We start from the raw sequence: 13,710 nt of genomic DNA, 5'->3' as shown, positions 1-13,710 counted from the left end.
CCTAGGGAGTTGTCCCCAGAAAGGGAAGGGGAACCTGCCTCTCACCCTGTGATTCACTAATTTTTTTTGTTGCCCTCAAGGTGGGCAAAGCGAGGTCAAGGCATGGGAGCACCTATTTTTCCAGCATTATCCTCAATTGGCTGGGGCCCCATCTGTCCAATGCCTAATTCACCACTGTGCACGGGGTCAGAAGTGGAGGTCCTTTGGGAAAATGGGGGGCAAGGAAAGGATTTTTCTCCCATTATTTCCTAATCTCAAAAGCAAAAGGGGAGCTGAGACTCATCTTAGACTTCTGAACAAGTAACTTAAAAAGCTGAAGTTCTGCACAATTGCTCTGGTTTTCATCATTCCCTCCCTGATCTGGGAAACTGGTATGCCACCATTGACTTGAAAGACTCAGATTTCCATATCTTTCAAGAGCCCAGACAGTTTGTGTTTATGGTACTACTCTTTGGTCTTTTGTCAGGCTGAGAGTGTTTACAAAGTGCATGCTGTCAGTGGTGACTTACCTGAGACGTTAGAATGTTCAAATTTACCCTTGTTCATTATTGTGAGTTTGTGATTGGTCATATGGTGGACCTCGATCCCAGATTTTGCTTTCTTGGGACACTAATTTAGTTTAAGAATTTTGGATTGTTCAGAAATCTGTTTTTGCATGACCAGTCATGCATATAAAATTAAATTTGTATGAATGTTAATAAACAAAGCCAAAAATGGACAAATTGAAATTCATAATTTAATTTGCTGAGTGGTTTATGGAGAATTAGAGAAAGCTACTTGCCAATCAGGGTAAAGAACAAATCCCTTTGAGACTAGAAGAACCTATGCTCCATATGCTCTTAATTATTCCAATGTAAACGACTTCAATTGAGTTACTCTGGAGTAGATGAGACTTGGCTTGCCTGCCTTATTCCATGCTTCCACACAATCTCCAGTAAATATTTCAGGTATGTATTTTTAAAACTTGAATATAATTACTTATCAGTAGGCATTATCAGAGTGGAAACAATGGCCCTATTGATCATGTGAACAAAACTATACAGTCTGTCGTGTAATCATCACTATTTATCTAAAGGATAAGTAAGGCATTTGTTCGAAATGTGTAATGTACTTTATCAGGTTAATATCTTTATGTAGTAGTTTGTGTAATTGTGGGAAAATATATGGCAATATTTTCATTATATAAATATTACATTATATAAATATGCTATATAAACTTATATTTATGTTACACTACAGATTATAAACTCAATTGTTTATAACACAGCATAAATGCAATGTCAGGTTGTCTATTACACCTGTCCTTTTCCTAATAGCTTCAGATTCTGTATTTTAAATAGTTGCAGGTGAGCAATAAGAAGCTTCTAGGTTAAAGGCTCAGCCAAGCAGAACTGTGGGTCATTGGAATTGACCCTCTGAACTACCATGGTCTCTGCAGCCTCCTATTCTCTGGTCTCAATTGCAGAATGTTAAATAAGACAGACACACATACTGCTTCCTTCCCAGAGGTGTTCTCTTGTGACTTTTACCTAGCTTGATTGGCACCTGTGGCAAATAATCTGTAGAGAGAGTTACTGAACATACTTGTTGGTCTCTTGACATTTTAACATAGCAGCACCCTTCCATGACTGGAGAAGTGCTGCCCAAGGATTTTTTAAAATTAATTCTCCCATATTTATGCTCATTACTATGCAGCACAGTTACAATAGCCCCAGAGCTAGAGACTCCCATCTGCTCTGTGCCAGTGGTTGGTGAGTTTAAGGTGTGTGGCAAGCACCTGGCCGTCTGACTGGCTACACAGATGGTTGGATTGTCAAAGGGATTAATGAAGGTACCTGCCAGAAGGGGGATAGGTAATATACTGGGAGTGGCCAAGAGTATGATTTTGGTAGGGGTTGGGTTGATGTACATAGAAGGTTTTTGCAGCTTAGGATCACCAGTGTTTCTGAAAATGTTCTGTGGAATCACACTCAGAAACACATTATCTGGTCACCACGTTTTGTTTTTAATTTACCAGCACCACAGCCACGGAGTCTCGAGGCTCCCATTTGCTCCGTTTCATCTTTTGCAGCCTAGGGGAGCTGTGTGAGAAGTGGTGGCACGGCCCACGCTGCTTCCCGCAGGTCCCCTTGTCTGCAAAGGATGAAACGGAGTCAATGGGAGCTGCAAGGCTCTGTGGCCGCAGCACCAGTAAATTAAAAAAAACCCATGGTGACCAGATAATGTGTTTCTGAGAGTGATTCCACGGAACACTTTCAGAAACACTGGTCTAGACAGTACTGGGTCCTGCTGAGAGATCAGGGGACAGGACTTTATAAGCTCTCAAGGTCCCTTCTATTTCTAGTGTTCTATGATTCTATGGAGGATTCTGGAAAAAACTCTCTTACAAGGAAACTAGAGTACTGCTGCTTTTGTGTCATTTTTTAAAGCAGTCACTAAGTCAATCCAGCATTTACATTTTTGTTTACCGGAAAACTAGAGATGCCAAATACGTAAAAATATATGAAAATGTTGCTTTTGTTACAGTTGCGAGTAAAATCTAATATTACTATAAGTTAAAAAGGAGAAATATACTTTTCTCTAGTTTTTGAGATAATTTTGTGCAGTTGACATGTTATGTATTATTAGTTACGCTATTTTAGATGTTCATTCAGCAAATTAATCCTGTTGTTTGCATCGGTCTTTTTTGCATTGACAGGGAAGAAAATTAATTGAGAAATGCAGGAAACTTTGATTGCAAATACACAAAAATCAGCAAAGGAATGCCAGGCCAGGTGTAGTATCTGAAACTATTTTAAAACTTACTTTAGGGAGTTGATTACATTTCAGGTTAACAGTGTTCTTTCACATAATACTTTTGAAAAGATAGTTTTCATAATATAAAGTTATAGTATTTTGTTTTGTTAATTCAGCCTTTCCCCAAGCTGCCTTCAACCAGCTGTCAATATGTCCATGCACCACAAGGAAAAGCTAATTTGAGAGTCTACCTGAGAATATATAAATATTGATGTTATTAGATACATCTCTCAAAGAGAGGAACACCCAAATAAATCCAGGAACTTTTCAAAACATGTCCTTATGCCTTTCTTCCTTAGAAAGATCTCTGCTCATTGTTTATGCTAATGGACATCAGAAATTTTCCCTGCCATTTATTCTTGGAATTGATCCTTTTTGTTTTCCAACCTTTCTTTTTCTATAGTAGTTTCAGCATAGGATCTCTATCAATGAGAATGTATAGAAACATGTTTACTTTCTTTTTATTGCTATATATGTATATATAGTGATAACGTCATTCGTCTTACCTAGAGAAATTCAGCAGTTAATTTTCGCAATGCGAAACCAAGTCCAAATTTGATTACAAGTCTTCTGCATATAATTGAATTATTAGAATGTCTGCATAAATGTTAAAGTGATTATATTAATAGATCTGCAGTGTTTCACATCTAGCCTAATTTAATTGCGTCTTAGGCCATAGGTTTTCAAAATGGCCCATTTCATGGTGCTTGTGATAGAAACTCTTTGGTCTTGTCTATGTAGGTTGTAAGCTCTTTGGGTCTGGGTCTGTCCTTTTATTCAGTTTCTGTACAGCATCTAACACAATGGGGTCCTGAAGAAGACTAGGGCTCTAAGTGTCATGATAATACAAATAATATTAATTAATAACAATCTGAAAAATTCTGAAGGTTTATGGTGAAAATTTCAGTGAACTTCAGGTGGTGGTAGTGATGGTATAGTTTTCAGTTGTCACTGCATCAGCCAGCTAGTTGGATCAAAGAAGATTGAATAATGGTTTAACCTGGACCGACACAAAGTATGTAGAGCATGCATCAGTCTTCTGCAGACATGGCAACATTCCCCATAATTCAACTCTCACATATCAAATGGCAAAATTTTATGTAATGTTTATGTACTTCTCCCTCCATAGTTGTCCGTGTGGTCTTGTTACCAAGAGCATATTGTTATATAATGTCCATTCTGATTCATTGGAGGGTAAACTATAATGAGTTTTTAAAAAGATTTGTTGCACTTGGATCAGTGGTGGGCAACCTGCAGCCAATTCAGGTTCTGTGTATAGTCCATGACATATTTTGTTTATCGTTGCCCATGCACAGGGATGCCAGATTCTGCTGGTTTTCATCTGTGTTTTTTCCTACTAATATTACAAAAGTGACACATGTTTAAATCAAGGACATGTGAGGTGAGCTGCGTGCTGATAGTACGCAATAATATGAAAGGCATGCGCTCCTTCTGCATCCAATCGAAGTGCTGCTATGGCTCATTTGGCGCACACTGCAAATTCTAGGTACACAAACGCGGTTAGCATAACTACCCTGTCCCAGGATACCTCCTTGGTTACAACAATTTTGCAGCCCACTGAGATGAAGGGGAGCCACTGATGTGATTCACCCACTATCATAGGTTGCCCCTCACTGACTGAGAATGTAAAATGATTTTAAAAACAAACTACAAACAAAAACTTCATTATTGGACAGAGAATATTTTTCTTGTTGAATTTTGAGAATTCTGATAGGCATCAGTGTAAACAGCCAACCAAAATTTCCTGTCTCATTGCAATCTTAATGTTTGTGAAAGAAGGGAATGTGGCTTTTTTTGTTTTAAAGTATTGGTTTACCAAGAGTTGTTTTTGTGTGCATACAAAGACAATAGCACTCTTCTATTCCCTGTGTTCTTTGCAGAAGAATATGCATGCCACTAATTATTACAGTTCTGCAAAACTATGTATAACAACATATATCTAACTTGTAGGATCTTGGGCACAGACTTCTATGGTATAGTGTTTACTATAAATGGTGCCCTAATATCTGTTTGCACTCTTTGGTTGCTCCTGTAATATGAATTATAAATAATCATTAAGAATAGACTATATTCTCCAGCAGATATACTCTGATTTGACGCCAGTGCCATATTCTTTTGCTTCCCCAATTATGTTCTATCAGCATCAGTTCTCAAGGGAATGTTTGACCTTTGGATTTCACTGAGATGGTGCTGGATTTTTAGGCATTTATTCTTTTTGGGGGGAGTTTTCACAACAGAAGTTGATTCATGTAAGGGTTGTTCCACAGGGATTTATTTTATTCATTCTCTACACTTCTGGTTCCTGTTTTGGACTGCAGTCCCCTTCCTAGTAGATGTGGAGTCATTACCTTGATGTGCCCGATGACCTCATCCTGAAAGCTCTTTAATAAGCAATTTGAGTCAGGAGTCATCTTTGTATGCTGGGCCTGTGCAACTCCTAGTATAACCAGGTCTTAGGGTATGTCTAGATTACATCCCTCTTTCGACAGAGGGAAGTAAATTAGGCCCTTCGAAATTGCAAATGAAGCCAGGATTTGAATTTCCCGCTCTACATTTGCATAATCACGTCATGGCGCTCTAAGCCATTTCTAAAGTAAAACCGCAGTCTAGACCCAGTTCTTTCGAAAAGGGAAGACTTTTTGAAAGATTCTGTAAACCTCAAAAAATGATCTTTCAAAAAAGCCTCCCCTTTTCGAAAGACCCATGTCTGGACCACGGTTTTACCTTTGAAATGGCGCTTTTTCGAAAGAGTGCCATGATGTGAATATGCAAATGAAGCACAGGAAATTCAAATCCCGGCTTCATTTGCAATTTTGAAGTGCCTAATTTACATCCCTCTGTCAAAAGAGGGTTGTAATCTAGACACAACCTTATAGTCTATGAATAGGGCTTCTAGGTATTCTAATACAAACATATAATAATAGTAGTAGTAGTAATAATACTCGCCATAAATGTATCCGCAGTTGTTCTTAATAGGGTCCATACTGCATGGCAATGCACTCGATTTTTGTGGCACTGAGTAATTTGCCAGCTATTTAAAGGCAGTAAAGAGAAATAATTTCATCTGAAGATCCTTGCTCTCAGATGGAATAGGAAGAGATCTCACTAGAGTTTTAAAGAGACAAGGTGAGTGAGGTAATATCTTTCATTGGGCCAACTTCTGTTGGTGAGAGAGACAAGCTTCTGAGCGTACTCAGAGTGCTTCTTACAGACTTGAAGAAGAGCTCTGTGTAAGCGCAAAAACTTGCTTCTCATCAACAGAAATTGCTCTAATAAAAGATATTACCTCACTCGCCTTGTCTCACTAATATCCTGGGACCAACATGGCTACAACAACACTGCACACACTAGAGATCTGTCAGGTAAACTAAAAGCAGCCACTCTGGGATGCCTTAGCACAGTGATTACTCATTGTGTATGCAGGTGAAATTTATGGTGAAAAATTAAATTATACTTGTGAGCAAAGAGCAATAACATAGGCAAGTAATTGATTTAGATTTGTCAGTTCTGCGGAACCTGTAAGGAACTCTAGAAGGATGAAATTCAGAGTGGATAAGCAGAAGTTAATACTCACAGAAATTATCATGGAGAGGTAGTTGTGTTAGTCTGATCTTGGTAAAACAAAAAAAGAAGTAATGTAGCACTTTAAATACTAACTAGATAGTTTATTAGGTGATGAGCTTTTGTGGGGCAGACCTGAAGAAGTGGGTCTGCCCCATGAAAGCTCATCATCTAATAAACTATCTTGTTAGACATTATCATAATACTTATAATAACAGACTTAAGAGTTTTCAGGGAGAAAATCAAAGTGTCATTGTATACCCTTCAGTTAAGACATCTGCTGAATCTGCAGGAATGAGAAAACATGTTACTAAGGAGTTAGTGTTTTTTTCAGAGGCACAGAGAGTCCCAGAGAAAATATTAAAGTGTCAGTGTATATACACGGATATCACTTACTTTGAATACTGCATTTGGCTTTGAGCAATCCCTCACACAAATTCCATATTGTACTAGAAACAGTCCAAAGAAAGGCAGTGAAAATTAGTAGAGGCATAGTAGTGGTTACCATACCAATTTTAAAAGACTAGCATTAATTAGATGCAAAAGGAGAGGTCAGAAAGACATCATAACAAAATATAAAGGGGTGGTTAGTTGATCATTTCTTTTTTTAACCTGCGCAGTCATTAAAAAACACATGGACATACACAGTGTAAGGGAAAAAATAAAACAGATAAAAGGGTTTGTTTTTTTGGCTCAATATACAATGCGTGGAACCCCTTGTTGGTAGCAGGATATAATTAAGACAAGTACTTCAATGTAATTCATAAAAGGATTAGATATTACATGATTAATAATAGCATCTTATTGCTAGAAGGAATCACTTAGGCCATCAAATAAATAGTAGTACTATAGTAGGCCATCAAATTATAGAACTATAGTATTCTGTAAATTTTGAGGTGATGACGGTGTATACTTCTGTAGCATCTGGTGTGACAGAAACTGATATGATCAGCATACCGAATTAGCTAGGTCATTGCTCTGTCTCAGTATATCAATTCCTGTGTTTGTATACAAGTTTCTAAAAAGCTTAAAATCATCTTCATAATCAAACAAAGTTGGACCAAATTCTGCTTTTAATTATAGTGGTGAAATTCAATTTATTTCTGTTAGCCGGCAATTATACTAGTATAATTGAAAATAGAATTTGTCCCACTGTCATTTACTTTCTAAATTTAAAATGTCCTGTCTCATTTTGCTTTTATATTAAATGCAACTATTTTCCAAATACATTATTTAAACACAGAAAAGTAGATCGTAAATATTTTTATCACATTTTAATTTTATTGAAATTTTCAACCAGTAACTTATTGATCTGCTCCTGATTAATTAAAAGCACATGTTTTTTGTTTCTCCTTGTGGATATCAAAGGGGAACAAATAGATGTATAGACTTCCAAGTGCCTCTCTAGGGAGAAGACTTGCATGGACACTCTGGTATCTTCGAATCAGCTCTCAATTTCATTTTGTTTGTGCCATTCAGTGCTAAAGGGGTGGAGAACTACCCCATGCAGCAGGAGATTCTCATGGCATAAGAGGAGTCTCTGTTTACAGGTTGAACCTCCCAAATCCAGGACTCTCTGGTCCGGTAACATCTGTGGTCCAGCAGAACCATGATTGTTGCTGAACCAAAGAGCCATGAAGGTGGGAGCAATGCAGGGGCTGGAGAGCCCCGGCTGGGTCAGGAAGCATCTGGAGAGCCATGCCCCAGCCAGGGAACCCCCTGCGTTACCATGGCCAGGTGACCAGGGAATCCTGGTCCAAGCTGGGAAAATGTTGGCGGCCGGGCAGCCCCAGCCAGGAATCCCAGCAAACCCTCAGTGGCACCAGGTAACCTCTGCTGGGGAACTACCATGTTGAAGTGGGGCTGGCAGAGGCAGATGGCTGGAATCCCCAGCAGCAGCAGGGGTGGGGCGGCTGGATGCCCCGGCTGGGGAACCCCCAGCAGCAGCAGGTGGCCCCATTTGGGAACTTTAGGGAACAACCTGGGGCATCAGGATGGGGAGCTGTGCCAGGCCAGTATAAGCAGGGCCAGCAGCAGGATAGGGAGCACCAAGGAGAGGAATCTGGCAGCAGAGCAGCCAGTAAGGAAGCACTGACCTCCCCTGGTCTGGCAAATTCCCTGGTCCAGAACAGCTCAGGTCCCAAGGGCGACAGATCAGAGAGGTCCAGCCTGTAGTATAAAGCTGGTGTAGCTGGTGATAGGTTAGCTGGCATAACTTACTGTAGCCCTCAGTCCATTCAAGCTGAATATCAGTAAAGTAGAATGGTCATTTAGAGCCAAATTTCCCTAGACCTCTACCCCACCATTTGCAAGGCCAAGGGATCTGGCTCTTAGTCATTTGTGATTTTGCATACTGTAATCAAATATTATGTATGAATTTTCTGACTTCATTCTGCCCTGATGAATAGATGATTTTTACATTGTTCACTGTGTTCATATATTTGAACAGGAGAGAATAACAAGTAGAGCCAATATTTAGAGAAGTCATTGTGTGAACATACTTTGACTGACCAAGCTGTTGTAGCTAATCTCATTTTAGAGCTTGGTAAACTAGTGATGTTAGTGAGATAGTAAACTTACAAAAAGATTTAATACATTTCACTTAAGCTATCTTCATGTTTCACAGCCTGCATCTGAAACTACTCCTTTTGATTTGCTAACACAGCCAGCTATCTCATGGATTATTAAAAGGGTATCTCTCATTGCATTAACACTGGGAAACTGCACTTTAATGTAATCACTGTTATATATCTTTGGTTTCTTAGGTAGCAATGTTTGCGCTGCACTTGGGCAGCGCCACGTTCTTGTTGACGGAACCAGTGATAAGCGCGATGACAACAGGAGCAGCTACGCATGTTGTGACTTCACAAGTCAAGTATCTGCTGGGAATGAAAATGCCATATATATCGGGGCCACTGGGATTCTTTTATGTGAGTTCACCAGAAGAGCTATCACATTGATTTGCTAATATTCTGTTTAACAGCTCTAGTTTTTTGGAAGGAGTAAGGACACCGTCATGTGAACCCTTCATGTTAGCAAGCTATCCTATTCAAATGAGTAGGGTTTGTGAATAGAGATTATTTGAGTGAGTAAGAATTAGCAGGATTAGTCTTTAGATCGATCTCTTGTGTTTTCTGGTTAAAAATAATTGCTCAGTTTTTGCAGCTTTGTCAATAGTTCTAATTATTAGATTTAACAAGCACAAATATTTTGTAATTTTTCATTCAACTGATGCTAAACAATACTCAGTTTATAGGGCATTACAGAGAGCATTAATCTTTGTTGAACATATGGTGTAAGGGAACACCACAGATTTTCAGATTTCATTCCAGACATGTTTCTTGTCACTTTCTTGAATACTAGTGAGATGAAAGAAATGTGATGCATTATTTGTGGATGTCCTGTGCAATAGTTACCTTGTATATACTACTGCTATTTTACAATAGGGCATATTCTTATCACAAACAAATATCAAGCTTGCTACTTTATTTTAATCACTGTATCACGCGTGCAGTAAGCTTCACAAAGCTCAGTCCTTTGGAAACTGAAACTCTAAAGGTAAACACAATTGCTTGGCGCCTTACATGGCAAAGTTACACGACCTTACATGAGAAACACAATTATGAGAATACATTCTCTAGAATAATCTACTGTAGAAAAAAGCACCCCTTGTAGGCATGGTGACCTTGTTCTTCTAGCACATTATAAATAATAATGTTGCTCCTTCGTAGGGAGATAGTTTGCATTCATTCAGCTGATGGGCAACTGAAGAATGAGCATGTTTACTATCTGAAACAAGGGCCCTTGACCTTAGAACTGGAACTGGGCAAATTAGCAGATTTTTTTTATTTGCTGGTACTGCCACAAAATGAAAAAGTTGGAAAAAAAAGTTTGTTTCAGGTTGACTTAAAATATTTTTTACATTCATAGTAAATAGAAAAGTTGAGGGAAAATGTATTTTGAATCAAATTACATATTTTATTCTACCAGAAGAAAATCAATTTGAGTGTTTTTTAACATTGCAATTTTTAAAAAATAAAAAATTTCATAGTATCATAGAAGAGATCTCAGGAGGTCATAGAGTCCAACCCCCTGCTAAAAGCAGGAACAGTCCCAACTAAATTATTTCGGGTACGTCTACACTGGGCGGCAACCCCGCATCTTAACAAGACACCCATTACTTTGAAATATTTTTTGCAATCACAGGCATCCCTGTAACCCTCATTCCACGAAGGTTAAGGAATGTCTTGAAATAGTGTTATTTTGAAATTTGCTGTGTAGATGCACCAAACTTCAAAATAAGCTATTTCAAAATACAGCAGAAATAAGATACACAATTTGCATAGCGCAAATTGCATATCTTCTTTCGAGGTTTGGGTGCTGTGTAGATGCACCCTTCTATACTAAAAGTTGTTTTGAATTTGAAAAAACAAAAATTTTCATTCAGGAAAATGTTGAAATCTAGCATGTCTACATTTTCTGAATTTTGAGGGAGGTAATTGAAATAGTTTGAGGTAATTGACATTAATTCAGGAAATATTTGTGTCATTAAATCTGCATTTCTTGATTGAAAAAAGCCCAGGAATTCTCATGTATTTCTATTTAAAACACACACATTTTCTCTAGCCCCTAAAGTAGAACTTATTTGAATAACATTGACCATATTTCTCTGTGTCACTGTTGCTCCTCAATCACTACTTGATCCATATTTGACTCGGGCAAAGAGAGGATTTAAAAGGAGCTCTGTGTGAAAATCTTGAAGCCATGGGAAAATGAGTCTAACGAGCTCCCTGATTGAGGGATTTTGCTATATAGATAGGCTCTTTTGGTAATACTTTGTTAAGGCTACATTTATAAGTAGTTGATAAAGGACTAATAAATTATTAATGCCTATTACTACTATGCATGTAGCAAACATAAATAATACAAGTTCCAAATGGATATAATCACAAGATGTCATAAGTAACCTATTGACTGTAATAAATGATTTACATTTAGAAAGGGTTAATAAATAGTATCTTTAAAGTGTGACTCTTCTAGAGCAGCTATGCCAGTTACATGGAGAGTGTATCTACCTTAAGGAATATTGCCATCTGTTGGAGGTGACTGACTTTAAGTACAGTATCCAAGAGACAATGAGTTGATAGAATATAAGAAATAATAGATGATGTAAAAGCCAAGACACTAATAGGGCTCAAAAAGGACTATATAAGTTCATGGAGGATAGGCCCTTCCATGGCTGTTAGCTAAGATGGGCAGGGATTATCGCTAGCCTCCGTTTCCTAGAAACTGGGAATAGATGACAGGGGATGGATCACTTGATCATTAAGCATTGTATTCATTCCCTTGGAAGCATCTGGCACTGGACACTGTCAGAAGAGAGGGTAATGGGCTGAGGGACCTGTGGTTTGACCAAATATGGCCATTCTCATGCTCTTGGAGATTAGCAGTAATGCAAGGAAATAATTCAATTTTAGACTACGTCTGTACTGCAGGCTTCTTGCGCAAGAAGCTTTTTGTGGAAGAGATCTTCCACAAAAACTTCTTGAGCAAGAGTGCACCCACACTATAAAGGTGCATCGCAAAAATTATGTGCTTTTGTGCAAGAGAACGTCCAGACTGCATGGATGCTCTTGCGCAGGAAAGCTCTGATTGCTATTCACAAAATAGCCACCACAGCATCTGTGCTTTTTTCGATTGGCTCTTTTTGCACAAAACCCCCGTTGCCCATCTACACACACCTTTATGCGCAAGAACTGTTGTGCAAAAAGGAGTTATTCCTCGTAGAAAGAGGAATACCTACACCACAAAAATCCCTCTGTTCGTTTGATTTACTGTAAGTTTACTTGCACAAAAATGCGCTTGAGGTGTTGACGCTCCACGGGTTTTTGCGCAAAAACAGTTGTTTTTGGGCAAAAACCTTGTAGTTTAGATGTAGCCTTAGGGTGCTGATGTTATGATGAAGTAATTAAAATCCTTTGAAGACATTTCCTCCTTATCCCTTACATTTTTGTTTTTCTCTGACATACCCTGTCTTTTCTGTACTACTTTACTCTGCTGAGCTCAAACCCTTCCTTCCTTCACTGTTTGAAAAAACAAAACAAACAAACCATTTTGTAGAAGTTTTTGGAGAAAGTTTCTTTAAAATGATTCTTGTGAAACAAAGAAATGTCTGTTTGTTAGAAGGCATGGTTTTGCTTTAAAGGCACTATAAAAACTAGAGGAATTCCTTGGCCATGTTAGGACATATGGGTTGGTTTGAGAAGGCACCAGTATCTTAGTCAGAAGCACCAGGCAATAAAATTGGCAACATTAGTTGCCATGGTATTGGTTTTATATGAAAACTGCACTAAACAATTATGTACAATTGTGCATATGTGACCAGAAAGTAAAAGGCAAGTTTGGCAACTATTCATTTGGACATTTTCTTTTATTTTCTCTAAAATTCACATTGTATAAATACTGCTGCACAACCTCTCTTTTTTTCATTTGTTCCAATCAAATTTCTCTCCCACTTATTCCAGCATCTTTTCTGACTGAAATAGCCCTCAGGGCTGCAAAGCAGGAACCAAGAATGTTAATGAAGTGGTATAGGAAAGTCAAAAGGAAAACAAAGCAATGAAACATTTTTTTAATGAAAATGAGCTCACAATTAAATATGTGCAAATGAGATTTATATGTGGAGAACAAATTTACTTTGAAGACCAGGGGCCTGTGGGATTTTGGAGATTTATTACATGTTTTTGAGATTTATTACATCTCATTTTCATTGTATACAACTTTTAACATTGCCATTGTGCTATATGGCTCAGAATCTTGCAATGTTATATATATATATAAAAAAACCCTAACAAGACAGATGGGGTGAGTGGGGGAAGTTTGAGGTATGGAAGACAGAGCAGTGGAGTGAGAGAAAGTATGAAATCTGGTTTCTACAAGGAATAACTCAGTGGAAATCTGTCATAAAAATGCCCTACTATTTGAGAACAGTGACAAAATATATTTGCAACTCAGTCATCTTCAGCCTCACCCATACCCCCACAAGTTCTTGAGAAATGCAACACCACAAAATGAAGTATTAAAATCATTCAACTAAGTAAACCTATTTTTCAAAACAAGGGATGGCACCATGCCTGAGTGCTGGAATGCCGAGTTGCAAATTTGCTCCAAAAAACGTAATGAACCCACTCTCACTTTGGCCTTCTAACTTTTAACATGTTCTCTAACTAAATTACTCAGCTTTTTGGCTTAACTCATCTACAGCAGCTGTGAGTAGATATATTCCCAATATGGGTTCCATTTGCTGACCAAACAATGGAAAGAAACACTTTA

At 38.2% G+C, this 13,710-nt stretch overlaps 1 protein-coding gene across 6 annotated transcripts in view; it reads left to right on the top strand.

Annotated features, from left to right (window-relative positions):
* The window catches only part of SLC26A7 (solute carrier family 26 member 7), a 172,184-nt gene that overhangs the window by 77,557 nt on the left and 80,917 nt on the right, over nucleotides 1-13,710 (top strand). For 4 of the 6 annotated variants that reach the window (XM_075920400.1, XM_075920402.1, XM_075920401.1 and 1 more), the window contains one exon: nucleotides 9,148-9,308. The exons of 1 other annotated variant lie outside the window; for it this stretch is intronic. In XM_075920400.1, the coding sequence (XP_075776515.1) occupies nucleotides 9,148-9,308 (161 nt within the window). Of the gene's footprint in view, nucleotides 1-2,698; nucleotides 2,775-9,143; nucleotides 9,309-13,710 lie in introns of all 6 variants that reach the window. One more of the 6 variants, XM_014571561.3, reaches the window with a different exon arrangement.

Source organism: Pelodiscus sinensis, chromosome 2, assembly GCF_049634645.1.
Source record: "Pelodiscus sinensis isolate JC-2024 chromosome 2, ASM4963464v1, whole genome shotgun sequence".
In the NCBI taxonomy this organism is placed as follows: domain Eukaryota; kingdom Metazoa; phylum Chordata; order Testudines; family Trionychidae; genus Pelodiscus; species Pelodiscus sinensis.
The sequence above is the reverse complement of the archived record's forward strand: the minus strand, read 5'-3'. Positions and strand labels throughout refer to the sequence as shown.